The sequence below is a fragment of the Phodopus roborovskii genome, unplaced genomic scaffold (genome assembly GCF_943737965.1).
Source record: "Phodopus roborovskii unplaced genomic scaffold, PHOROB, whole genome shotgun sequence".
NCBI classification, from domain to species: domain Eukaryota; kingdom Metazoa; phylum Chordata; class Mammalia; order Rodentia; family Cricetidae; genus Phodopus; species Phodopus roborovskii.
The window spans coordinates 534,559-561,917 of record NW_026126442.1 but is presented as its reverse complement, the minus strand read 5'-3'; the positions used below and the strand labels follow the sequence as shown (position 1 = coordinate 561,917).

Sequence of the window (27,359 nt, the reverse complement as noted above, 5' to 3'; positions counted from 1 at the left end):
TGAGCAAGTGGAGGTCACAGGACAACTTTTGTGAGTTGGTTATCTCTTCCACCATGTAAGTCCTGGGGAGGGAATTTAGATCACCAGGCCTGGTGCCTTCACTAGCTGATAAGACATTGCTGGATGTAAGATATTGAAGAAGGCACCAGATAAAATCATTTTGTTCCATTCTGACTCTATTTTTGCCTCTCAACAGTTCTTCCCCATTTGAGTCTGTCCCCCTTCATGAGTCTCACAGCTGACCTTGAACTTGGGTTCTTCTTGCCTCGCCCTCCTAAATTTCTGGGATTATAGGCCTGGACCATTGGGTATGATATCCTGGGTCATTCTCTCTACTGCAGACTACCAGGAAAAAGAGGACTACTTGATAAACATCTTTATTACAAGAGGCTGGCCTCTCCTGTCCCCCATCAAGTAATAGCAAACCTTGAAGGACAGATCCACCTCCTCCCTGAGTAAAGGCAGTCACCCACACAGTGAGGCTGCATCCTGGAGAGACTGTGGCCCTCAAGTGAAGACATTAACAGCTGCTTCAGAAACCCTTGGCTAACCATAGCTGAGACAGTGATCAATCAGACCACCCTTACCCCAGTAGGTGCATACCCTGGGTACCTCACTTCCTCTACAACCTCAAAGTTTCCATTAGCACCTTGAAAATGAGCTTGAGATCACTGACCTCATTATCTATTTTCAGCATGGTCGCTTGATTAAACCTTGTTTCTCTACCCTTTCTCTGTCTCTCTATCCTTAGGCCCCGGCAACATCATTTTCAAAGTTTTATTTTTTTGTGTATGAGTGTTTCACTGGTAGGTCTGTGTGTGTGCCACTTGTACTAGGGGGAGGCCATAAGAGGATGTCTGGTACCCTGAGCCTGGAGTGACAGATGATTGTGGATGCTGAAGACTGAACCTGGGTCCTCTGGAAGAGCAGGCAGTGCTCTTAACCTTTAAGCCATCTCTCCAGCCCCTGTAATAATATTTTTTTTTTTTATTTAATGTGTCGGTTAACTTGTTCTCTAGCTTAGTTTATAAGTTTCTAGAACTATTTAGTTAGAAAGAGGTAGGAAGATCTGGTCTAAACTTAACAGCTTTTAGGAGTCACCTCCATGCCTCTCCATGAGCATTTCCAGAGTTGGGGGACTTCATTGCTTAACCAAGCACTCATTTCCAATCTTTGAATCATAGAACCTTTAAGATTTTGAGCCACATCTGCCTCCTTGTTATTTACCTTCTGCTCCTGTTGACAAGAGTTACAATGTTCTCCCTTCCTCCAGTGCACAACCCAGAGGAACCAAGTAGCTGCTCCTAGAAAGAGAACGGCCTAAGTGGTTTTCTGTTTTGTTTTTAAATTTTTAAAGACTACATTCTAAGCCAGGCAGTGGTGGCTCATGCTTTTAATCCCAGCGCTCAGGAGGCAGAAGCAAGTGAATCTCTGAGTTTGAGACCAGCCTGTTCTACAGAGCAAGTTCCAGGGCAGCCAGAGCTACACAGAGAAACCCTGTCTTGAAAAGCAAGCAAACAAAAAAGGAGTGCTTCTCAGAAGTGAATGGGGTTTCAGCTCCACACTTTGATTAGGAACCAAGTTAAGAAATAAAAAGCCTTTATAAGAATAACTACATGATGGGTTTATATTGAAAGATCGCCTGAGGACTGAGGCAAGCTGCAGGCCTGATAGAATGGGATTGTCAGTCTGTGGCTGTGTACAACGGGCCTACAGTGCAGCCCCAGGGACTGGGAACTGCAGGCTCCATGCTCTGGCTCCTCCTGGTCTGCTCTCTCCATCTCTGATTCTTGTGATTACGTCCATCTTCTTCCCAGGTTGCAAACCTGCTTCCCCTGCCTTCACTGAATGTTGTCTCCTCTCTCACAACAGTTTCATATTTCTTCCTTTGCCTATGGCCTCGGTTGAACATTTATTGATAGGAATACTGTGTACAAATTTCTTTTAAAGTGAAGCTGGAGTCTGTCATAGTGGCAAACACCTTTAATCCCAGCATTGGAGGCAGAACAGGTGGACCTCTGTGATGAAGTTGTCCCTTCCACGTCCTTCTTGACAGCTCCCAACTATAGGCCAGGAGTTAACTCAGCTCTGCTGGTCTCCCACAGGAAAATTTCCTTGCAGACAATGCTGGAGGACCAGAATCAAGGCCAAGGACTGTTTGGAAGAAAGCGGGTCCTAGAAGCAGCCAGCTGCCAGGAAGAACCTGTACTTCTGTGGGGTCGCCATGACTTCCCCCCAAACTAATAATAGGTTGAATCGCTCAGATTTTGTAATGAGGAGAATGCAAACAAATCAGAGGGCAGAGGGACCTGCTGGCATAGATGGGGGAAATCCCTGCCCAAAATATGTGACTTTGGAAGCTCACACACAAAATATTTCCTTGAACTACAGAACATAATCTCAAAGCTTACAGTTCCTATAGATAAAACAAAGGGAATCTTTACTGAAATCCCTAAACAAGCCTAAGGATGTTAAATAAAAATATCTCAAAGCACTAGACAAAAATATAGACATGCAAATTCTGTGGTGAACGATGGGATCAGAGCAGAACCAGGAAAGTTGCCATGCAAAGGCTGTGGCTTCCCAGAGAAAAAGGTTATCACCAAATGAAAGTTGACATTTCCCTGGACTGAGGGAAGACTTACCCTCCAGACCAGCTTGACAGACAAAGAAACACACTTCAGCCATGCACAAAGTAGAAAGAAAGTCTCAAAACTCAAAGCGGTGTAGAAAAATCTAACTCCCTTGCAGCCAGCAAGCAGGTTCCTTTATCTGCGGTTCTGCCTCAACAAAATTGAATGTGGGCCAGTGAGAGAAACGGCCTGCAGCATGGGCCCAGGCAAGGAGGGATGCAAGATTTGTAAAGGCTCACAGAAGTCACAAGATATCCCATCTGAGAAGTGGTTTTGAGAAAATACCCCAAGCAGTCAACGGAGGGATCAGAGCAGAGATGCCAAGACATCAGAAAGCAGAGGAGAGAGAGCAGTGGAGGGCAATGAGACATGACCCATATATTTATATCTAAATCTATTTCTAACACGTAATATGCCGTTAAATGAGAACTCAAGACAGACAGATGGCGCACACAGTAAGAGAAATTTTAACAAGGACTAATTGATCTCAATTAAATTCTGGAACCAAGAGGCGGGAACTACGGGAAGGCAAACACACTCCAGATGTGTAAGAGAGGAGAGGGTGAGGAGATGGGGAAGGATGGCAAATGAACTTAATCTAAAGACCACATTATAGTGGGGTGGGAGGATAATCATAGCATTTTGGGAACAGTTGTTGCTGTATTTGTATATGCTGAGAAGAGTCATGTGTGTCCGAGAGCACCAATGGGATTGTAATTTTCTGAATGTTTTTTGTTGTTGGGTTTTTTTGTTTGTTTTTGTTTTGTTTTTTTGAGACAGGATCTTGGTATGTAGCCCACGATGACACTGAACTCCTAGCCTTTATGTCTCAGCCTTGTGAGTGCTGGAAATAGAATAAAACAAATGATATGGAGAACTAAATACGTCAGACTCTAAAGATGAGTAAATTGAATTCTGCTATTAAAAGACTAGTTTCATAAAATTCAGATGAATATTTACTTAAGAGAAACACACTTACAGCAAAGTGATCAAGTTGTGAAATAAAATGTGGAAGAGAGATCCCAGAAGAAAAGCAAACAAAAGCATGGTGACTTCAAACCAGTAGAATTCACTCTATAGCCAGGCTCAGGGGGCCAAGGGACTATCGCCTTCAAAGAAACTGGATGGAATTAGGATGCAATAGGAAATCCCTTTTCCTTCTTTAATTTTTTCATTTCTTTTTCTTTTAGATTTACTTTACTTTGTGTTGAGTGCTTTTCTCTCCATGTACCTATGTGCACTCATGTGTGCCCGATGCCGACAGTGTCAGGTCCCCTGGAACTGGAGTTTAAATGATTGGGAGCCATCATGTGGCTGCTGGGAACTGAACCCAGTCCTCAGCAAGAACAACAAGTGCTCTTAAACCTCGAGCCAACCTACCAGCACCCTTTTCTTTAAGAACAATTTATTACATAGTTTATTTATTTTTGGAGGGAGGGGTGCGCTTGTGGAGCTCAGAAGATAGCTTTGGGGGATTGGCTCTCTCCTTCTCCCATATGGATACTGGGGGATTGAACTCAGGTCCTCAGGCTTCTCAGCAAGTGCCTTTGCCTGCTGAGCCATCTCATCAGCTAGGACAATAAATAATTTTAAAAAGCCAGTTTTCCAAAATTGAAGTGTATAGTTACTATAATTCCAATCAGTAGCTTAAAGAATGGGCAAGGAAATTTTTGAAACATTAACCAAGAGAGTGCTGGGGAGATGGCTTGGTAGGCAGAGCATGAGCATGAAGACCAGGTTTGACCTCCCCCCCAGACTTCATGTACAGTGGGAGCAGGCGTCCATCACCTCAGTACTCCGACACATAGATGGGAGGGAGTGGTCTGTGCAAACCCATGCTCACACATACGTGTGCACACACACAGAGGTTATTTTTTAAAATGACTGAGGGAGAGCTAAGGGTGTATTTCAGTGGCACTATGCTTGCCTAGTGTGTGGGAGACCCTGGGCTCAATACCCAGCACCATAAAAACGTAGTGAGAAAGTTTAACCAAATATCAGTTGCTGTGTGAACTTTTCTGGGAAAACATACAGATTTCCACTCCATCCAGATTGGGCACCAATGACAAACCAAAGTGCAACTCTACTGATTGCCAAGTTAGGGAACTAACGAGTTTTCAGGGCTCACTTACAGAGTGGGGTGTGGGGCTACCTACAGGAGAGTGAGTGACCCCAAAGCAGCCACACCACTGAAAAGACTCAACCCCATAGCCAACATTCACGGAGCTCCCACTCCAGGCAGCAGCTTGTATGGAATTGCACACACACAGCTGGCATGCAAGTGTGAGGCATGGCTGAATTCTTAGATCCTAATCCCTAGTCCAGTGACCTGCTCCACCCCATTCTTCCATGGTGTTGTCAACAGGCTTGATCTTGAGGATCTCTGCAAGTAGTCAAGGCGGCGGTTCTGAAGGCGGTAATGGCTGTTATCCTGGGAAGACAGCACTTTACAACATTCTACCCCTTCTGGCATCTCTTATGCTCCTTCTACCTCCCTTTCTGTGATGTTCCCTGAGCCTTGGGAGGGGAACAGATAGGTATCTGGTTATTTTCTTCCATTTGTCACTGAAATGTTGGGCCACCAAAAGTTCTACAGAAACAGTCATTTTTAAAAGTTTTATTGAAGCTGGGAAGTGGTGAGGCATGCCTTAATCCTTGTGCTCAGAAAGCAGAGGCAGGCCGGTTCTCTGAGTCTGAGGCCAGCTTGGTCTTCAGAGCTAGTTCCAGGATAGGCAGGGACACACAGTGAAACCCTGTCTCAAAACAAACAAACAAACAAAAACGGAAGTTTTATTGAATACAAATCTTTAAATTACATTGTGCATGCCTGTATGCGTGTGTGTGCACATGTGCGCGTGTGTAGGTAACAGGACAATATGTGTGAGAGAGTTGGTTCTCTCCTTCCACTACATGAACTCCTGGGATTGAACTCAGGTGTTAGGCTCAGGGATAAGGACTTTACCTGCTGGGCTAAGAACCATCTTGCCAGCCCCAGAACTTAAATTTTTAAAACAAATACGATTCACTTAAGAAACAAGCTTCCTTGGCCAATGCTGATAGCAGCAATAAACTATGGACCTAAAAATAACTCCATAACACATAGAGGAAGATAGCCCCACTGGGACAGCCCTCACAGACTTTCACTAAGACTTTCCTTCTGGAGAAAAAAAACCCAGCCTCAATTGCATTTCTTAAAGGGGTCAATGTATATGCTGCTACAGCAATGAGACATGCCATTCAATAGCACATGAAGATGCCCACCTCAGGGTTCTCCTGAAGACATCCCACCCTCAGACAGTTGAGCATCAGCTGCACATCTTATCACCTTTGGCAGAGACAAAGTCACTGGTCCCCCCAAACTCATCTTAGGTTCTGCACCAAGTGCTTCTTGAACGTTTCCTGGGTAAATATAAATAAATGTGCACTCTCCCTACATAGAGTACCAACAGCAGGCCAAAGAACAATTCTACTGTTGTCCACTCAGTGAAGCGATGAGTTTATTTGCTCCACTTACAGAACTTGGGTGAGGGGTTACTCACAAAAGGGGTGACCTCAAAGCAGTCATGCCACTGAAGTCTCAAACCAACCCAGATGACAACTTCCCCACAGCAGTGCAGGTGGAGTCCTCCTTCAGACAGCCGTCAGACTGTCTACACTCCAGTTCACACACATCAGGGATGAAAAGTGTAGGAAAGAGTGGCTAGAATCTCAGCTGAGGGTCCCATGGCCCCCTCCACCCTCTTCCATGAGGGAAAGTCAACAAGCCTGACCCTGAGAGTTTCTTGTAAATAGCCACAGCTGCCCTGGTAAGATGCTAGTGACTGTTAATGCTGGAAGAGCAGCATTTGCCAACACATTGCTGCCTTAAAGGCAAGGTAAAAGGCCAAGATTATTGGAAACGGTACTGGTGCAGCCTTGGTCCTTAGTGAGTGTTGACGGAGGGCTTGATCCCAAGTTGGAAGTGGAGCATGCTGGGTAAAAACACTATTTTTTCTGTATCATCACAGCCTGAGAGGCTGATTCAGATTTTAGTCTCCCCCCCATGGGTCCTGGCTTATCCTTAATTTCCATTTCTCCATCCCCACTGCCTACTCTGCAGATCCCAAGCTTCAGCCTCGGAAGGAAAGGTGTGTGTGTGTGTGTGTGTGTGTGTGTGTGTGTGTGTGTAGGTGTATACAGAATCCTGTGCCATCTAATACATTTGAGAGGTTTATTAGGCAGTTTTGTTCTTGTGTGACCATCATAAATCTTACTGAAACCTAGATGGTGTTGTTTACTGAACGCCTTGACTATACGATAGAGCCATTTGCCCCAAGTCTAACATCCTCTGCGTGTTTCTGCATGAGATGCTGTGGGCAACTGCAACATAATGGTATTCATGCATCTCAACAGAAAGTATTAGATAGTCGGGCTTTTACGTTGTTGTTTAGCTCCATCATAATCTTGTAATATTATGTATTTTCTCTGTCGTAACCACACCTGAAGGCAGGTGTGACAGGACATGCCTGCAGTCTCAGTGCTTGGAAGATGAAGGCAGAAGATCACTGTGAGTGTAAGGCCAGCCCATGTGTCAGCGCCTCAAAGTAAAATCAAATCAAGTCACACAAACAAACAAAACCCCAAACCAGCTAAGATTGTTCTATAGCACATATCCGTGTGCAAATGTAAATGAACAATATGTCCTAATGATGAACTTATCTTATTGGGCGCTGACTGATTGACATAACAGATGAAAAAGCATAGGGGTGTTCACTGCATTATTCTTTCAACTTTCCTGTAGGCTTCCATTTTTTTTTCCAGAGTAAAATTATGGTGAAATAGTGTTGACAAAGGATTCCATTATAACTTCAACAGAGCAAATTCAGCTTGCTAAGAGACATGAAGACATACACAAATACACTAGGTATCCAGATGTGCAATTTAACCTTAAAATGGAGTCCATGTTATATCCAGAGTGGAAGCAGGCTGAAAACCACTGGGGAGCTCTGAGAGCCACTTCAGAATGTGAACGTGCCCCTGAAATAACTCCCATCCCTGAGAGTGAGGCCTCTGGTGAGCTCATATAGCAGTGTCTATGCCCTGGCAGCAGCTGCCATCTTTGCACTTGGCTCAGAAATTAAATTCATGCAGTCACCACTTCTTAAGACAGCTTCTTTAAAAAAGGAGGAGGAAGAGAAGTAAAACATATAAAGTGGCCCAGGGTTCATAAAATCCCCACTGTGCGATTGGTTCTAAAGCTGAGCTCATGTTCTTAATTTTCATCTACTGCCGTCTCTTCTGGACTCAGCAAACACCCCATTCAAGCAGCACTTGATGGACCAGACAGCTTGCTGGGGTAACCTAGACTTAATCTCTGAGGGTTCTGAACACTCTCTCCCTGGCCCTTTTCCAGCTGGTGCTCAAAGTTGCCCATTTGTGGATGTATTTTGGGGCACAGGGCACCAAGAGCCACTGGAGCATCCCTGCTGCTTGCTCCAGTTCGTGTCTGCCTGTCTGCAGACGGATTTCAGGACACGCACCCCTGCCAGGCTCCTCATCCACCCCAGTCAGTGTGGGAGTCAGGAATCAGGCACAGTTGCTGTGAGTGGCAGCTCTACTCCGTGGGTCAACAGAGATTATCTCAAAGCACGGATTAACCACAGCTCCTGCTGAGTGGTCATCTCCATGATTTCCACTTAACTTTCTGAGATGACCATTGGATGAGCTCACACCGCTACTAATTCCTAGGCCATTGCTGGTGATGGACTGCTCGGTTCCCCACTTGCTTCTCTCAAGCACTTGGAGCCGAGGGGCTGAGGGGTGGGGCCCAGGAATACTTCATTGGCAGGGTTTTGACCCCTAGAAGAGTTTTTGAAGTGACAACAAGAATAATTTTATGGTTGGAGGTCACCACGGTATGGGAACCTGTATTAAAAGGTTGCAGCACTAGGAAGGTTGAGAACCACCGCACTATGTAGTTCTGTCTGGTCTGGAACTCACCATGTAGACTATGCCACCATTTAACTCACCGAGATGCCCCTGTCTCTGCTTCCCAGGTGCTGGGATTAAAGGTGTGCATCGCCATGACCAGTTTCTTGAACTTTGATACATAAATTATTGTCAAGCCCAAATTCCTTCCATCCTTGGGTTTTGAGGCCCAAATTTCAGTTTTCTTTAAATGTTAGCCCTTATGCTTCTTTCTGACACTTCATTCTGCGATTTGAGCCACTATTTTGTACCATTGTAAAGTCTGAGTTTCTTCTTCTTCCTCTCCTTTGTCTTCTTCTCCTCTTCCTCCCCATTCTCCTCCTCCGTGTCTTCTTTAGTTAGGACTTGCAATGTGGTCTTGACTGAACAGTGATTTGCTGTATGGACCAAACTGTCCCCCAATCCTCCTACCTATACTTCCCAAGTGTTTGGATTATAGACATGTGCCAATGTTTGGAGGTTGAGTTTGCCTTTCCATGTACAGTGTTTGCTTTTCTTTTAAGTCATTGTCATCTGCAAGAATCAAGGTGTCTTGTGTGTCACTGCTCAAGTCAAGAAAAAAGAAAAGACAGAGGCAAAGTCACCAGAGATCTACCAGGAGTCTTGAGGTTCAGAGATCAAACGACCACAAGTCCTTTCATGATGCTACCAGATACCCACAGTTGTATTCCTGATTCTGAAGCGACAGGTTTTAGTTATGTGTGTGGAGTCTACTGTCATTGTCTTCAGAGAGAATTCATCCAGCAACTAATGGGAGCAAATGCAGACACCCACAGCCAAACATTAGGTGGAGCTCAAGGAATCCTGTGGAAGAGGGAGAGGAAAGATTGTAGGAGCCAGAAGGGTCAAGGATACCACAAGGAAATGGCCCACAGAATTAACTAACCAGGGTGCACAGGGGCTCACAGAGACTGAACCAACAGTCAAGGAGCTTATATGGGTTTTACCTAGGCCCTCTGCATATATGTTATGTTTGTGTAGCTTGGTATTCTTGTGGGACTCCTAACAGTGGGAGCAAAATCTGCCTCTGACCCTTCTGTCTGATTTTCCTCCCACTGGGTCCCCTCAACCAGCGTTGATATGAGGGTACATGCCTATCTTATTGCAACTTGCCATGTAATGTTTGGTTTATATCCCTGGGAGACCTGCTCTGTTCTGAAGGAAAATGGAGGATGACTGGATCTGAGAGGAGAGGAGGAGGAGGGACTGGGAGGAAAGGAGGGAGAGGAAACTGTGGTTAGGATGTAATATGTAAGAAGAGAAGAAATAAAAAGAAAGAAAAGATCTTGCTAGGCATGGGTACATCACTTTAATCCCAGCACTTGGGAGGTGGAGGCAAGCAAGTGGTCTTTGTGAGTTAGAGGTCAGCCTTGTCTACACAGTGAGTCCCAGGACAGCCAGTGCTGCATAGTGAGAGACCCTGTCCAGAAAAAAAAAGGAGAGAGAGAAGGAGGAGGAGAGGAAAGGAGGGAGGGAGGAAAGAATGGGGCTCCAACCAAACACAGGAGACCTCAAAGGAGGTCATTTCCCAGCTAGGAGAAGAAAGTCATTCCAGAAGGTGGAAAGGTCAGAGAGATGAGATGCAAAAACTCATTCCTTGCTGGTTTTGAAGGTAAGGGGCCAAATGAGCCAGGGAGTCCAGACAGCTTCCAGAAACTAGCAGAACAAAGAAGCATGTTCCTAATGCACTCCCACAAATCAGCCAGCCTTGCAGGCACCGGGTTGACTTTGAAACTTGTGATCCTTCTGACTTAATGCTGGGGTGTGATTTTAAAGAGGCCTTTGCTGGAGTTTATACCTCCTGCTAGTAAAGCTTTGATTGACTTCTAGACCACTTACTATTTACAGATAGGAACAGTAACTTGTATAATCCTAGCACTTGAAAGGCACAGGCAGGTGGAGTTCAAGTATAGCCATGGATACATAGCAGATCCAGTGCCAGCCTGGGCTACATGAGACCCTGTCCCCTCCCATGCCCCTCCTCCCTGCCCAAAAGAAAAGCAACTGTAATGTGTCCAAAGTGACATAGTGCAGAGCTGGTCTTTATGTCTGTAGGTATGTTCTTCCTATCACATCACACTTTTGCTGCTAACCAGGAAACTTACCTCCTGCTGCCATAACTAAGTGTCATACACGTGGTGGTTAACTGATATATTTTCTTTCTTTTTAAATGTTTTATTTTCACAGGGTATCTCTGTAGCTCTGGCTGTCCTGAAACTTGATATATTGACCAGGCAGGCCTTGAACTCACAGAGATCCACCTATATTAGTCTCCAGAGTGCTGGATTAAAGGCCTGTGCCTCCAACACCCAGCTTGAATTTATTCTTAGGGAAGGAACAATGGTTTGGTATGTCTCTGTTCTTTATCAGAAATCCTACAGTTAAACCATACTGTTGTAAGGTTTAGATAGTTATCTATTACTGACCTTCCAGGCGGTACACAGTGTCATGTCTCCACCAGGGTCAGCGTTATGACATAAATGCCCCCTCTTCTGACCAGTCATTAAAAAGTTCTGCACTTCCAAGCCTGATTCTACAAGCTGCTGACTAGGAAGGGTGGGTCCATCCTCAATGACCTTCAGTGGTTGTTGTATTTGGAAGGTTGGAGAGATGGCTCAGTGGTTAAAAGCATTGGTTAGTCTTGCAGAGGTCCCAGGTTCAATTCCCAGCATCCACATGGTGGTTCCCAACCATCTGTAATTCTAGTTCCCGTGCCAGGCATGCACCTGGTACGCATACATGCAGGCAAAACACTCATTCACATAAAATAAGTCTGAAAGTTTTCCTTAAAAGGTAATTAAAATTTTTTAAGTGTGTGTGTGTGTGTGTGTGTGTGTGTGTGTGTGTGTGTGTGTGTGTGTGCGCGCATGCCCAAGGAAGCCACAGAACATTGGACAACCCTGGGGATTTCCTGCTGGAATTACATGCAGTTCTGAGATGTCAGATGTGGGAACTGGACTCGGGTCAGCAAACATATCACTCACTGCTCTTAACCAGCTGAAGTGTCTCTCCAGCCTCTACAAATGTATTACCTTGTGGGTTCAGAGGCCAGAATTCTGATGAAAGTGTCAGACTGACGTTAAGGTGTCCCTATGGCAGGCTGATCTGTGGAAGCTGAAGAACAAGCTTCCTTGTTCTACTGGTTTCTGGAAGCTGCCTAGGCTTCCTGGCTCTTTGGTGCCTTCCATTCAAAACCAGCAAAGGGTGAGCTTTTGCATCTCATCTCTCTGACCCTTCCTCCTTCTGGGATGCCTTTCTTCCCCTAGCTGGAAAAGATCTTTCTTTGAGGTCCCCTGAAATTAAACTGGGATTACGAGGATAGAAAGGATGCTCGCCCATTTAAACGGTCTTCACTTAAGAGTCCACATCTTGTCACACATTCATAGGCAGCTGGGATTAGTGTATAAACTGTCCTTAGTTCTGCCGAGGCCAGTGGTTGTAGTGGTGATGAAGGTACAGTCTAACTCAGTCTCCTGATGTCCGCTGGACTTGCATGACCAAAATGACACAGATGAATGTCTCTCACATAGTGTATCCACAGTTGGGCCCCCTGCCCTCCTGAGACAACCCATTCTCTGTAGTAAGCAGAGGGGCTTGCTACTAGGCAAGGCTGTGGTGCTTGTCCTCATGACGTCACATCTCAGATGGTAGACCTGAAATGCACCACTCTGATCTTAAGCCCCCTGTGCTGCTGACATCTGGACAGTGTGGGGAGAACTGAGTCCCAGCCTTCTGGATGTTTGGCTTTGAAAGATAATGTGAGTGCCAATATTGCAAAGACTTTCATACACACCCAGGCAGGGCAAGAATTGCACCCCTCACCCACTCTGTTTCCCATCTGTTAAGTACAAGATCACTTAGAAGTCAATCAAGGCGTAGGTAGGGACAGCAGCTCTCCCGGGCATCCTCAGGATCTGTCACATTGTATCCTTTCGGGGAGCTTTGACATAGACACTGTGAGCTGGCCTAAGACTGAAGAGACTGCAAGATGTCATGAAGAGATAGCTCATCTTCACCAGGAAGGTGAAAGAGGAGAGAAATGCAGACCACTCCTGATGAAGACGTCTAAGGCAATGTGGGTGAGCTGGCCATTCAAGCCCAGTTCTATCTCAGTGCCTCTTTCTTGTTTCTTGGAAACAGCATGAGGTTTCCTGATGCTGTTTTCCACTGCACATGAGAAGCTAGACTTGGGCATCTAACCTGACATCCAGGTCATGTTCACCTGTGTACAGGGGTTCTGGAAAGTGAGATATTGTCTATGGTCCAGGGAATTCCTGCCAGTGTCCTTATTAAAGTCTCTCACCCTGACCACACCCACACCTAGTGTATCACAGATGCAGTGCCCTAACTGTCCCCACCCATCCCCAACAGCAGCTGCTCTGTGCCCTCCCACTCACTCTCACATGCCCTACAGGTCCCCAGGGAGTCAACCACCAGTCCACTGCCAGTATCTGGGGGAAGCCCTGAGGTAGTGCCTGGAGGAAGGCTGGGCTGTTGGAAACTTTAGTCTAGCAGGGACCGTTAACAGCTGCTGCAGAGAACCCTTAAAACACAAATGAACCTCAAAAAGGAAATACTTGTAAAACCTGATGTCTTAACCTGTGATGACTTTTTCTGAAAGGGTTCGTCATTCCCTGCTATGGCCAAAAAAAAAAAAAAAAAAAAAAAAAGGTAGCTCTTACCAGCTACCCCAGCCCACAGGATCTATTGCGGTTCTTTCTCCAGGAGGGCTCTGACATAGACACTTACCTCCCACAGATACCCCTAACAGGACACAAAGTGTGGGGGCTGTGCACATTCAAGCACACAGATGTGTGTGTGCATCTGCCTCTTTTCGGACACTTGCTTTCCTGGGGTGACCATGAGCTTGCTATTCTGCCCCAGGGGCCACTTTCCCTGGGGCAGGCAGGCTCCACTATGCTACTTTGAGAAAGCTTTCTTACCATTTCTTACCATCTCCTGGCCCTGCCATATACCACCAGTCATATGAGTTGGTAGCATGTGGTGAGGAAATCTACCTCTCTTTCTTCCTTCCTACAGCTGCAGGACTGCTGGTGTGTGTGGGGTGTGTGTGGGGGTGTGTGTGGAGCGGATGTGGTTCAAAGGGGGTGGGTTTTTCTCACCTTTACGCCTCATCTGGCTCCAGCTCATTCCAACCCCCAGCCATGAAGGCCTTTGTGATTCCTTTAAGAGACAGCATTGTGGTGAAAGACTTAGCCCCTTTGGGCACTGTGGCTCTCAGCTCCACCGTCCTGCCACTGTTACCCACAACAACTTAGTAGGTTTGGCAGTCTCCTCTGCTGATGCCTCTTCTCTCCTTGTGACTCTCTCTCTCCTCTCTCTCTCTCTCTCTCCCCCTCCCTCTCCTCCCCCTTCCCCCTCTCTCTCCCCCTCCCCTCCCCCTCTCCCTCTTCCTCTCTCTTCAGCCTGGAACTCATGGTGTAGATCAGGCTGGCCTCTGAATTACAGGGAGATATATATATATATGCCTGCCTCTGCCTCCTGATTTCTGAGAGTAAAAGTGTGTGCCACCACACTTGGCCCAAGTGTCCATTTTCGCAGGGCATGAGTATAATGGGACAATGTTTGAACTGCATGGGTGTCTATGTGTGCAGGGAAGTGAGTATACTCCTAGCGTGCCACTGAGCTACACCTCCAGCCCCTAGAACCTCTAAAAGAAAAAGTTAACTACAACAAGGGGACATTTCTTTGCCTCATTTCTTCCTAGGAAGCCACAGCCACCACTATCTCCTTTTTCAAGTTTTATTTTATATTACTTTTATGTGCATGAGTGTTTTGTCTGCATGTATGTTTGCGCACTATGTACCGGGCTGATAACTGAGGTGGTCAAAGAGGGCATCAGATCTCCTAGGGAACTGGAGTTACAGATGGTTGTGAACAACCATGCGGGTGCTGCGAACTGAACCAGTACTCTTAACCACTGAGCTTTCTCTCCAGTCCACCACATCCCTTCTTGAACCCTACACTCACTTTCCTTCATCCCTCCCTAGGTGGTATGTGAGAACTATGGTTTCTCAAGGCTAGCCTTCTGTGAAGCCCAGAGCTCCTCCTGAGCCCCTGCTGAGTGGATGTGGATTCCTGATACTGCTCTGACCTGGGAACACAGAGGATGCCACCAGAGGGGAGGGTGCGTGGGGAAGGAGACAGATACCTGGTCACAGGTGTGATCAGGCGGACAGCAGGGAAGAGCTGTGCAGTGGGGAGTCTGGGGTGTTCACGGGGGCGGGGGGGAACCAGCTGGTTCCTGCCTCCCTTGCATCCTCAAACAAGCTGTCACATGCCCAGCAATTGTTTCTGGGTGACAGTTCAGCAAGCAGGAGGGGAATCAGAAGCGCTCCATGCTAAGTGGGGGACCTGAACCTTATCTGAGCTACCCTTCTGGTAAGCCATGGTCCTACTGGAACCCCCAGAATAAGGAGTAGCTGAGGCTCCATTGTAGGAGCCCCAAATCTGATGGTTGGGGATGAAGCTGCAACCTGGAGCAGTGATTGGGGTGTGCCCTGAGTCAGTTAAAAAGAGTCCAGGAGGGAGTGGCCAGAGTGGCCAACCAGGGAACATACCAGACTGGTGCGTGGATCTTAAGCACTGTGGGGAACAAAGTGGGTCGAGGATACATGGGGAAGGGCACACTGGACACAGGTCCAGGCTAGCATAGCTGTCTGTGTCCCTTCATGCCCCCCCTTGCCTCCCTGCCCCTGTGGCTCCAACCCAGAGACCTGTTCTGCTCCACTGAGTTCATCTGCCAGAGGTCTTCCTCTTTCTTTTGTGACTTGGGGTCACGGTGCAAAGCACTGAGCCTCACAGTCAGAGAGAACTCAGTGTCTAAGAGAGGAGAGTGCCCCATGGATTAGCTAGGAGACCTTGAGGTAGAGGTGCTGGAGGCCATGGCTGATGCTGTCACCTATGCAGACCTGCGCTTTGTGAAAGTGCCCTTGAAGAACAGCATCTCTAACTACTTAGGACAGGGTAAGTCATATCCCACCCCCATTCCACAGACCTCATTGCAGACTCCTCCTACTTAGGAACTTTCCTCTTCCAGACTGTGAGGCCTATGAGGACGGAGAACTCACCTATGAGAACGTGCAAGTGTCTGCAGTCCCAGGGGGGCCGTCAGGCTTGGCTTCCCCTGCACTAGTGGACAAAGCAGGTATGGAGGCCCAGGGATGTGTCTTCGAAGGGTGTCGGGATCTGGGCAGTGCAGAGCAGTCTTGGAGAAAGCAGCAGGGCGGTTCTTGAGAACAAGCTAAGAGCCTGTGTGTGTGTGTGTGTGTGTGTGTGTGTGTGTGTGTGTGTGTGTGTGTAAGATGAAAGGTCCCTGAAGAGTGAAGGTCCTCGCAGTAAACTGGGGGTAGGGAGGATCAGGGCAGTGGGGTGAGAGATGGGTGGAGAACAAGAGTGAGAAGCGAGATTGAAGAAGGATGAGGAGTCACAAACAAGGGACCCCAAGGAAATGATAAGGAGGAGATGAAGAGAGACCCAGGAGAGAGATGGGGGATATGAGGTGTGGATAAGGCGACCCAAGAAGGGCTTCCAAATGAGGACCTCCTCTGCGTGGCATTTCTGGGGGACAAGTAGGAGGTGAGTAGGGTCCACCACTCCCTCCCTCCCCAAGCCCCGAAGGCGACAGGGACGTGAATCCCAGGGGCAGCAGAGGAAGCCCCGAAAGTGACTGTCCCACAGCGCTTAGCCCAGGACGGACTAAGGTCTCAGCTTGGCGTGGGGCAGGGGAGAAAGGAATTAAGGGGACTTTCCTCCCTCACTTAGGAAGTTCCCCTTCCGCAGGCGTTAGGTCAGAGCAGCCAGCTGCGTCATGGAGGTCGGCGAAGTTGCCCGCTAAAGGGCAGATTCCCCGTTGTGAGTATCTCTCCCCCACCCCACCCCCACCCGTCCCCGTCCCCCTCCGCAGCTCTAGCGCCATTCACCTGCAGCCCACCCCCGGGCTCCGGACTGGGATGCCAGATGTTGGGTATCCCGGAGGGCTAGGGCTGGGTTCTGACCTCTGCTGCTCTTTCTGGGGATAAGCCTTTGGGACTTCAAGGACAGCCCAGCCACTGCACTGCTTACCTCATCCTGGTAGCGCTTGTTGGATTGCTTGTTCGCACCTGGATTCAATTCAGAACACCTCCCCTGTTCCGATGGTCCCTAGTCACTTGCCTTCAGGTTCCTTTCCCTGTATGAAATTTAGTTTCTTCTGTCGGGTAATGCCCTCCTAAATCCTTTTCACCAGTTACAATCCCCAGCCTCTATTCCCTGACTGACAGAGCCCGCGTAGGAGTGCTTTCCATTCCCTACGTGTCTCCCCATGGGCATTCTTCCCCAGGAATGACTGCCCCTCATCTCTATCCCCTAAGGTCTCACGGTCGGCTTACAATACTTCTTGCTGGGCCTTCTCCTGGTCTGTCTGATGTTAGGGGTGGCTGCCATCTGCCTGGGAGTTCGCTGTGAGTATGGGTATCCCCATTTCCCACTCATTCTAAACATCCCCACCCACCCACCCAATTGACCGTTCATCGGGAAGGCTTAAAGACACTGTCCTGACATCCTTGGTTTTGGGTCTAGTTTCCAACCAAGTCTGTTTCCAACCAGGTCTGCCCAGAGTGTCTTGCCTTCCTGGATTATCCTTACCCAGTTTAGGATTTCCTTAAACTCTGGGCAGACAGATCTTAAATCCAGCATATTATACAAAAAACAGAAAGGTTGATACTGCAGGAGCGGAAGGAAGTGCTCTCTAGTCTCCCTACCACCACCACCCCACTACCCCAACCAGGGTCTCCTATGTAGCCCAGGCTGGCCTAGGCTCCTATCTCAGCCTTCCCTAGGCAGGGATACGGGTGTGTGTTGCTACACCCAACCAGTCTCTTGCATGGCAAAACAGATCTGCAGGTGTCCCAGCAACTCCAGCAGGTAAGCAGGATTTTGGAAGCCACCAACAGCAGCATGCAGCAGCAGCTCAGGCAGAAGACAGCTCAGCTGGGGAAGAAGGAGGTGGATCTGCAGGAGTCTCAGACAAAGCTGACCGTGAGTCAGAGCACTTTACAGGAGAAGCAGAAAATCCATGAAGCCACTGAGAAGCAACTACAGGCCTGCCAGTCTGAGGGACAGAGGGCCAAGGAGAACTTGGAAAGGGAGGAGCAGCAGAGGAGGGACTTGAACCAGAGGCTGATCAATGTGCAGGACACACTGAAGCGCATCCTCTCCTGTTCTTCAGGTATCTGCTCTGGGATCAGGGAGGTGGGGTCAACAGCCTGTGAGGGATGGACTGAATCCAGGAGTGTCTCATGACTGGGTCTGCCTAGTTCTCAGCAGCCAGAGCAGTGGCTGACCTGGGTGGGCTATGTGACTTGGTTACTGAGAAGGACAAAGCTGCACACTGGGTATAGGGAGATGCACGCAGCTCTCTGGCAGATCATGGGAGTAGTGAAGTAATCTCCAGCAACCTATACCACATTGTCCAAATCTCTTTTTGACCCAGGGGACCTCTGGATGCTTCCACCAAGCTTAAGACAGCAAGATTACATGCACACACCCTTAGCTCTCATCTTCTTATGCCTCTGTTCTCTTTGTGTGCATGTGTGCATTTGTGTGTGCCCTCCCCAGTGTGTGCCATTGGAGAATCGTTTTTGAGATAGACTTTCTCCCCTCAATGTAGAGCATGACCATGCTCAGCTCTACTTTTTCTGTGGGTGCTGGGTATCTGAACTAAATTCCTCATGCTTTTGTGGCAAACACATTTGACTGAGCCATCTCCTAGCCCCCTCCTTATTTTCCATGACTCCCAGTCCCTTGCCAGCACCACCACCCATTCCCATATCTATATGTTAGACTTTGATATCCCATGGTGCTCATCTGTTCACAACTTGGTTGTAGACATCTACCCAGCCCTATAGGGTTCTTTACTCTTCTCCCTCCTTCCCAAGGCATCCAGTGTGAGGAGTCCCAGTTTTCTTTCTTCCCAACAGCCATCTCTTATCCTCACTTCTCTCCCAATCCATCTTGGGTCCCAGGGCCTATTACCTAATCACCTACTCTTTTGTTCTGACTGAAAACTAAATCCTGGAAGAACCCAGCTGACAACTTAGTCTGGGCCTGCATCAAGTGTGACCAATTGTACAGTTGATCAGCTTGGTGCCCCTGAGACTCTGCTCTGCAGTAGTCAGCTTGCTTTCCACAATGACTCCATCTTCATCGTGCCTTTCCCATTGTGTTCAGCAGGTGCCACCATTATCAACTCATCAGAAGGATTCCACCAAGTCTGTCTATCTGGGCATTTGTGTTCTGCAGATCCCAGTCTTTTTAGGAAAACTGCCACAGCTAGGTGTTTTTCTTAACTATCTTCACCCCACCCAAATGGAGTCCATTCTTCACAATGGCACCCGAAGTATCCCTCATTATTTTCTCTATTTGTCCATTTTCATGTGTGTGTTGCATGTGCACATGCAAAGTTTCATTCTTGATGGCTCTTCTATTTTATTCACTGAAGCAGGATCTCTTGATCAAACCCAGAGCTCATCAATATGGCTATGGCCAGCTTTCTGTGAGGATTCTCTGACCTGCCCAAGGCAGGTAGGATAGGATGGCTGCCACTCACTTGGTATTCACCTGTGACAAAACACCAAGACCAAGACAACTTACAAAAGAAAGTGTTTAACTGGGCTCAGAGGGTTAGAGTCTGTGATGGCAGAGTAAAGGCATGATGGCAGGGACAGCTGAGAGCTCACATCTTGCTCCTCACGTGGGACACGAAGAGAGCACATGGGAGTAGTAGAAGCCTTTTGAACCTCAACAACTGCCTCCACTGACACATCCCCTTCTACAAGGCCACACCTCCTAGTCCTTTCCAAACAGTTCCACCAACAGGGGGGGGCAAGCATTCAAATATATGATCCTATGGGGGCCATTCTCATTTAAGCCACCACCACACTCAGGTTCTGGGATCCTAAGTTTGGACCTCATGCTTGTGTGACAAGTGCTTTAACCACTGGCCCAACCCTAGTTATGGGGAAATCCTTTAAAAAATGCAAATCTGATCATGATGTTCCAGTCTAGGCCATGCCATTCTAATTAGTTATCTAAGCAGTAGTAGGGCATAAGACACTCCAGTATACGCCCAGACATGGGATGTGGATAGAGAGCAAAACGCCTCTATGCAAAACCCGGCATTATTTTCTCTTCCTCATAATAAAAAATCCTGAGCCAGACATGGTGGCACACACTTGTAACTTCAGCATTTAGGGAGCTAAGGCAGGAGGATGAGTAATTTGAGTCCAGCTTAGGCGACATGATGAGATTCTGTCTCATCTCTCTCCCTCTCTCCTTAACATGACTTTCAAGGCCTCAGCATGTTTCTTATTCTTTCACTCTCTTCAAGTCAGTCACACCGATTAAAAAAAGTTCCTTTAAGTTGCCACTTAAAGGATCAATGGGGGAAGCAGGATGGGAACATAAAATGTAGATAAGTGAGAGATGAAAGAAAGGTGTGTGTGTGGGAGGGGAGAGAGAGAGGAGAGAGGAGAGAGAGAGAGAGAGAGAGAGAGAGAGAGAGAGAGAGAGAGAGAGAGAGCGCTAACTGGTCACTTTATTCCAAGTGTTGTGAATATCATATTTTTCTGCTTTGTAGATACCTGCTGTCCGCTGGGATGGACACAGGAACAGAAAAGATGCTTTTACATCTCAAGCACTCCCAGAAGTTGGGAGGAGAGCCAAAAATACTGCACATCTCTGTCCTCCCAACTGGCTGTATTCAGGGAACCTACGTTTTATCAAGTGAGCATGCCCTTATCCATATTCTGAAGTGGGTACCATTGGTAAAAGGAGGTATGTCACTGAGTTAGGAGTGCCAGTGCATGTCTGCCACATGCCATGGTTTGCATTGCTTCCCCGTGACAGATATGGACAGTCACACTAGTGCCTGTAGATGTGGGACTAGCTTCAGCATCTTTCAGTCTTGTGTTGTTCCTATTGCTTAGCATTGGTGAGAGCCGATACGTCTGAACCATCCCCACTTTAGTGTGTGTCTTGGCTTGCTGGCCTGCCCCTTGATTGCTTAACTGTTCATTGGCTCTCGTGCCCCTCAGGCAGAGTGGGGCCAGACCCTGACACTTGATTACCCAAGACCAGAAGTTCACAGACTGACTCCACTTCAAATTCTTACTCAGCTTGGAGGTGAAATAGAGTGGGCTGTATGTGGTGGCACTGGAAGGATGCTGAGTAATTAATTCATGTACTAAATGGGCATGGTCTTTTCCTAAGTAAAACACAGGCCTCCTAGGGGGTCCCTATTTTATTTCATATTCACATTTCTTTTCATAGACCTCTCTGAAAACCTTTCAGATTTCTCTGCCCAGCAGATTAAAGGAGTTACTAAGTGATTCAAAGTCATATTGGATACAGAAATCAAGACCTACTGAAGGACACTATTGGAGGTATTGTCAACTCAGTCTTATAAAGGTATACTAATAGGAGTTCTTTGATAGGCCCTGCTCCCAAAACTCTTCCACAAGTCAGCATTGTAATTTCTTGTTTCTTCTATTTAACAACTGTTTAAGATACTAATTACAAAAAAAAAAATGTGTGTTGAGGGAGGGGTGGCCTGTGACAGTCAGAAGCCAGCTTGCAGGAGTCAGTTCTCTCCTGCCATGTGGACCCCAGGGATTACACTCGGGTCACTGGCTTAGTGCCTTTGCCTGTTAAGCCATCACACTGACCTACACTCTTATTTCACACTCCATCCATAGTTCATGGAGGTCTCTAGCATATACTTTTAAAAAAGCCACAATGGTATATTTCTTTAATCCTAGCACTCAGGAGGCTGAGGTAGAAATGGGAGTTAAGGCCAGCCTGAGCAACATAGCAAGACCTCCATCTCAATAAACAAAAACACAAAAGCAATTATTAGGTTGATGATGTCTGTGTCATCTCTCAGAAAGAGCTGAGAATTGGCTAGGGCTGCACAGCCAGAGAGAAACGCTAACATTGAACTCCCTAAACCTTGACAAGATGACCAAACCATGGCTGCACTTGCTTAGTCCATGACAACTGGGTCACTAAAACTCCCCAGCAGAGAGTGGAGAGCTGAAGAGTAGCTGCAGTTTCTCTCAGGAACCCTGAAGTAGTGTGGCTACTTCATGTTCCATGGTTTTGAGATGGTCTCACTATGTAGTTGCCTGCCTGTCTCCTGAGTTTACAGGGGTTAAAGGCAAGCACCAGTGAACCCAGCTCCTTAGATGGAGTTTTCATCTTTTGTGACTTGAGCTTTTCTCCATGGTCTAAAGACTTGTTTGAGCTGAAGTTCAGAAATCTGTTCTTGAACCATGTGACTTTAGCAGGGCATAGGGACTTGGACTAGGTTTTACAAAGAGCTAGGGGGAGGGGTCCAGAGTGTATTCCAATTCTACTCACAATACTTGCATCTTATTCTCAAAGCTCACACTGCTGGAATATAGCAATCTGGCAAAAAACATGGGCAAGGTCAACAAAGTGTACAGAGTCTTATCCCTGCATTTGTGAGCTGGAAGCTCTCCAGTTTCCTGATGGGGACCACCTGCACTGAAATGGTAAGCTTAAGGTACAGAGATAGGGCACAGGTAGACAGAGGCCCAGAGAACAGAGGGTAAATTTGTTCCTGAATTTGTCACATCCACAACCTCCAGTGGCTCAGTGTGCTTATGTAGAGCCAGGCTAGGCAGGCAATGGGGACAGATGTGGCCTGGAACAGGGGGGCTGAAAGATAGGGTCAACTGGGTTACGGTTAGTGACAGTCAGCTGGAGCTCACTGATGCTTCATTTTTCCAGACACATGAACAAGAGCTCGTGACCCACATCCTTAACCTGTGGTCTGCCAATTCCTAAGACTGATTCTTCCAGCATTCCCTCACTCTTGGATATGCTCAGCTAAAAGATCCTGACCTGGCAACTTACTGCCTGCTGCCCTAGAAACTGGACTATTCCTGGGAAGAGAGTGAGGATGTTGGTCTTCCTTAAGAACTTCCCAAACTGGAGATGGGTTAGGGGAGGAGGGCGCACTGCTGAGTGGATGGATGGCCCGGAGCCAGCCAGGCAGTTTTATTGAAATACTTTTAAATAATTTGCACGTGTTAGTCTTGTGTGTCAGCAATGCTGTGTCTAGTTCAGTGATCCCCGTGGGAAGACAAACCCGGGGTCAGATAAGAAGTGCTCTGTCCGTGGAGACCATGCTGAGGCTCCCCTAGACGGGGAGAAGAGCCAGTCAGCCCATCTGGGGTTGGCTTTGTCCAGCAAGTGTGCTCTGTCCTTACAGGCTATCCTGAAGGCCAATGCTGGAAGCTTGAGATCACAGGCCTTGCTGCTAAGAGCGTGCCCCAGGCAGCTGCAGGCTGGGTGTGGGTGGCTTAGCATGGTGCCCTCGGTGGCAGAGAAGACTGCCCGCCTCACAGTTCAGGTTGCGGTAGCGGGCAACAGCTGGGGTGGGGCGGGGACACATGGATAGGAAGCCAAAGCTGAAGGTGCCAAGGCAACAGCCAGGGCAGGGCAAGCCCTCTTCGGGCTCCCGGGGAGCTGATGGGGGTGGCGAGGGTTCTGTCCGCTCCAGGGCTGCTGCCCGGGGAAGGCTATGCTGTGCTCGGTTCCAGGGCTCCCCAGCCCATCCTTGTGGGGAATTGACCACCACGGCAGGGGGGTTATTATTGAGGGGAGGTCCTGATCTAGACCAGGGTTGAGAGGCTGACGAACAAGTGCTGATGAAGTTGTCAGTGGCCACGGCTAGAGGCAGCTGGGGAGCTGGCCCTGGGGGTTCCAGCTCAGGGCTGCTGCCCTCACACTCCATCTTTTCTTCAGCTGAGGGGCCCAAGGGAGAAGGGCCAGGACCTGGCAGTGCAGTCTCCATCCGTCGAGGGAGCTCAGGGGATGAAGGTAGAGAGCGACAGCGGCGGACAGGAGTCTCAGGCTGGACCAGGGTCTCTGGAGTGGTCACCAAGGGCAGCTGGGTAGAGGTCAGTGGTGATGGCAGTACCAGGGGTAGTGGGGTGGCTGGCTTGCAAGGTGTGTCCAGGAGTTTTATCTTGCCACCCCTGAGGTCTTCCCGTAGTGAGAAAGGGTTGACTCGTGTTAGATTGTCCCCCCAACTGGGGGGTGATTCTGGTGAAGGTGGCAGGAAGAGGTCTGACCGGCTGCGGGAGAGCCGGGGGTCTGGCCTAGGAAGCGTGGCAGAGGGACCTCCTCTTGAAACAGACCCTGTAGAAAGAGAGGTGTGACCACTGTTCTCAGCATCTGCTCACACAGTGAGGCCCTTATTCCCCAGGCAGTGTGGGACAAGCGTTCAGGAGAGGGAGTCCTACAGGTGCTCTGAAGGGTGGGCTGTAACTTCCAGCTATCTTTTCTCCTTAGGAAGAAAAAAGATGTAGTCATATGTCTATGTGTACACCTGTGTGAACCATAGGATGCTGGAGCTGTAAGTGGAGGTCAGAGGTCAGAGGAAACTTTTAGGACTTGGGTCCTTAAGCAAGTGCCTTGACCTGATGAGCAGTATAACCAGCCCCTCCTCCAGCTAACTTTCTACCTATTCTCTCCTACCTCTGCTTTCTTGGGCTCTCTGAGATGCCTCTCCATTCAACCTGACTCTGCCTTTCCAACTGGTAGGTCCACTTGGCTTCCTCCAGATAGCCGATTCTCAGGAGAGACAGGACTTCTGATGGGTCAAGGTCATGCTCACTTACCCTGATTGTATGTCAAGGGAGCCTTAGGAAGGGGCATCTTGGACAGGGGGGCAGGCTCAGGCAGCTGCTCCAGGATCTGTTCCAGGTGCTGGGTGATTTCAGTAAAAGGGGCACGGGTGCTGGGTTCCATCTGATGGATAAAAACAGGGCAGCTTTACTCAGGGCTCAGGAGAAGGGTGACTTTTCCTCTCAGTATCACAGGAACTTAGAAGACAACTCATAGGCAGGGGTCAGCAGGGGGCGAAGCTTACGCTGCAGCAGTGGATGGCCAGAAGCAGGAAAGGCAGCGGGCAGTCCTTTCCCACCAGGGTTCGAAAAGCAGGCACATCCAGGCCAAAGTCCTGTGGGGACAGAGGAGAGGCTGCCAACTTAGCCTTCCTTGGGCTCTGCCTATGCCCCACTGAGAGGGCCTCAACCTCTAGGGAGCCCTTCTTGGTTATTAGGCGCTTATTGTGGAGGTAACTTCACCTCAGTACGGGGTAGGTAGTCAGGATCTGCAGGTACTCGGGCAATGAGTTCACAGAGGACAATCCCAAAGGCGAAGACGTCGGCCTGGAGGTAGGACAGGGAACGTGCCAAGGGGAGGAGTTGGCAGTTATCTTGCATTGGAAGAGTATGGGGGATGTTTCTGAATATTTAGTAGGACTGTTGTTGGATGGGGATCCATCTAAGGTATTTGGGAGAACTTAAGACTCTTACCTTCTCATCATACAGCTCTCCCCGCAACACCTCTGGAGCCATCCAGTATGGGGAGCCCACCACAGCCAATGGCTCCTTCCTCGCCCCTTCCCTGAAGGAGCAGGGTGGTCAGAACCTCCTATTCAGACATCTCCCCCCAGGGAAAAGGGGATGGGGCGAGCCTTCTCCCCACCCACAGGAAACGCCATTGGGGGCTTCACTCATGTACAGGGGATCTTTGGGAGGCTTGGGGTATGAAGGGCATTCACCTCACCTATACACAGGAATCTTTTCAGCCAGTCCAAAGTCACCCACGACAGCTGTGAAGCCTCGGTCCTCCCTTCGGACTAGACAGTTCTGACACACACACATAGGCATCCTCACACAACCATCACTTGCTTCTGGTCTTCCAGTAAATATCCAAAACCCTGTGTCACTATAGCATCACCCCAAATTTCCTTCCCAGGATGCAATGCACCCCAATATTGCAGCAACATTCAATGCTTAGTGTGACACTTAGTTCCTCAAAGCACTTTTAGCCCCGTTCATAAATAGTTTCCAACATCTTGTCACCCCAACATCCTACACATTTACTACCAACATGCCAACATCCACAGACCAATCACAACTTAATGATGACAAACCCTCTTTCATTTTCCCACCCAGCTTGGCCAGCCTACCTTGGATGTGAGGTCTCGGTGAAACACACCTTTGGCATGTAGGTACCGTAGGCCTTGGGCAATGTCCAGAGCTAGGTGGAGCCTGACTGGCCAGGACAGAGGTTCTGGGGAGCTGAGCAGCTGTTCCAGGGTGCCCCCATTCATATACTGTGACACAGGGGAAAGGGAAGGGGATTGACTGTCAAGGTTTCAGTTTGTATTCTATATCTGCCACTGATGAGCCAGGTGACATCAGGAGAATCACAAAGGTCAGAAGGGTGACCCTAGGCTGCCCTGGCCATCACAGTAGTACTATGTGTAGCTATGTCTGCTAACACACTTAAATACAATCAGCTATTCAGTTCTTCTGTCACTCCAGTCTTGTTTTAGTCTAGCCCATGTGTGGCTGCTGGACACAGATACAAAATATCTCCATCATGGCAGAAAGTACTATAGGTCAGCACTGTTGTCAGGAACACATGGAATGACTCTGGCTGAGGATTGGCATGCGGTTTGCCCAAAGGAAAGTTCAGGAGGCCTCCTGTTGGAGGAGGTCCCAAGGTCCTAGGTGGCTCCCTTTCAATGTCCCTGCAGATTCACCAAGCCCACTGACACTTTCACTTGGGAGGTGTGGTGCCTTCCCTCATTCCTGGCCTGTGCTTAATGCTTACCTCAGTAAGAGCGTGAAGCTGCCCCTGGTGCACACAGACCCCCATGAACCTATAAGACGATGGGAGGATAGAAGGGTAGACTGTAAGAGCCCAGGCTCCACCGTATCTCCCTCTTTTCCCGAGGGACCTTTCCTTTTCCCTCCTGTCCAGCAAGAGGCTAGGCCGTTCACCTGAGGATGTTAGGGTGCCGGAGCCGGTTCATCAGCTGCACCTCCCTTAACGTGTTGCTCCGGTTACTGGGGAGCTTGTTCATCTTCAGCACCATTACTTGCCCCGACTGTCGGTGCCGAACCTGGGGGCGGCAAGCATCGCAGTGTGCCAGGCAGCTAAAGTATTGGATCTCTAACCCAGGCTGCGGGCCTCTAAGTTCTAGCCTCCGGTCGAAGGCTCGGTCCCGCCCCTCTCCCCTCCCTGTGGGTCCTACCTTGTAGACCTCAGAGAAGAAACCGGCCCCGATCTTCTCTGCGCAGTCGAAATCGTCCACACGCGCCAGGCTGGACACGGCGCTGCGGAGGGCCCGGTAGGAGGAGGGCCGGCCCCTGCCCGGGCCTCCGCCTGCGCCCCCCGGCCCCTCTCCCGGCGCCTCTCCGGGCCCGGGGCCCCGCAGTGGGGGCCGTTCCCCGGCCATGGCCGGGCCCCCAGGCCGGGCCTGCTTCACATGGCCGGGTCCCCGGGACCCGGGCAGGCCGCGCTCGCCATGGGCGCCGGCCCAGTCCGATCCCGGGTGCCGGGACTCCCGCTCCCGCCGGGAGGACGGCGGACCTGCCTTAGGTCCTGGGCCCGCCCCCGCCGCGCCGGCGAGCTGGGCCCGGGCGAACGCCGCGGCTCTCCGCTCTGCGCGGGGCCTGGGCCTGGGCCGGGCGGCGGCGGCGGCGCTCCGGGGCGCCGGCGGGCGGGCTCCCCGCGGGCGGGCAGGCGGGCGGCTGCTGCTCCGCTTCGCCGCCGGGCTCAGGCTGCGCGGCCTGCCCGGGGCGGGGCTGGGCCCGGCCTGCGGTTAACTCCTTGGAGCCCGGGCTGCGGCCCGGCCACGCCCCCTCAGGT

At 49.2% G+C, this 27,359-nt stretch overlaps 2 protein-coding genes across 3 annotated transcripts; one reads left to right on the top strand and one right to left on the bottom strand.

The window, feature by feature from the left end:
* The first annotated feature begins 15,465 nt into the window (after window positions 1–15,465).
* Cd72 (CD72 molecule) lies at window positions 15,466–22,704 on the top strand. 2 transcript variants are annotated; one of them, XM_051187656.1, is made up of 9 exons: window positions 15,466–15,587; window positions 15,661–15,768; window positions 16,404–16,475; window positions 16,973–17,062; window positions 17,497–17,829; window positions 20,239–20,384; window positions 20,952–21,045; window positions 22,025–22,174; window positions 22,413–22,704. In XM_051187656.1, the coding sequence occupies exons 1-8, from the start codon at window positions 15,506–15,508 to the stop codon at window positions 22,168–22,170; spliced, it is 1,071 nt and encodes a 356-aa protein (XP_051043613.1). In that variant the 5' UTR covers window positions 15,466–15,505; the 3' UTR covers window positions 22,171–22,174; window positions 22,413–22,704. The 2 variants fall into 2 exon arrangements, with proteins under 2 accessions (XP_051043613.1, XP_051043612.1); XM_051187655.1 differs by lacking the exons at window positions 22,025–22,174; window positions 22,413–22,704 and having other exon boundaries at window positions 16,386–16,475; window positions 20,239–20,980.
* Tesk1 (testis associated actin remodelling kinase 1) lies at window positions 22,647–26,946 on the bottom strand. Its single transcript, XM_051187649.1, has 10 exons — window positions 26,743–26,946; window positions 26,489–26,610; window positions 26,319–26,367; window positions 25,669–25,815; window positions 25,263–25,345; window positions 25,010–25,100; window positions 24,779–24,862; window positions 24,562–24,651; window positions 24,311–24,440; window positions 22,647–23,828 (listed from the first exon to the last, which is right to left on the bottom strand). The coding sequence occupies exons 1-10, from the start codon at window positions 26,944–26,946 to the stop codon at window positions 22,945–22,947; spliced, it is 1,884 nt and encodes a 627-aa protein (XP_051043606.1). The 3' UTR covers window positions 22,647–22,944.
* Between the last annotated feature and the right edge of the window lie 413 nt (window positions 26,947–27,359).

Bases quoted from the DNA above. Each gene is read 5' to 3' on its own strand.
- Cd72 (XM_051187656.1), top strand. From the start codon at position 15,506: ATGGCTGATGCTGTCACCTATGCAGACCTGCGCTTTGTGAAAGTGCCC. The intron at 17,830-20,238 runs GTATCTGCTCTG...TCTGCTTTGTAG, and splicing joins CATCCTCTCCTGTTCTTCAG to ATACCTGCTGTCCGCTGGGA. The intron at 21,046-22,024 runs ATTGTCAACTCA...TACTCACAATAC, and splicing joins TGAAGGACACTATTGGAGGT to TTGCATCTTATTCTCAAAGC.
- Tesk1 (XM_051187649.1), bottom strand. From the start codon at position 26,946: ATGGCCGGGGAACGGCCCCCACTGCGGGGCCCCGGGCCCGGAGAGGCG. The intron at 25,816-26,318 runs GTAAGCATTAAG...CCTGTGTCACAG, and splicing joins AGCTTCACGCTCTTACTGAG to TATATGAATGGGGGCACCCT. The intron at 24,441-24,561 runs GTAAGCTTCGCC...TTTATCCATCAG, and splicing joins TGGCCATCCACTGCTGCAGC to ATGGAACCCAGCACCCGTGC.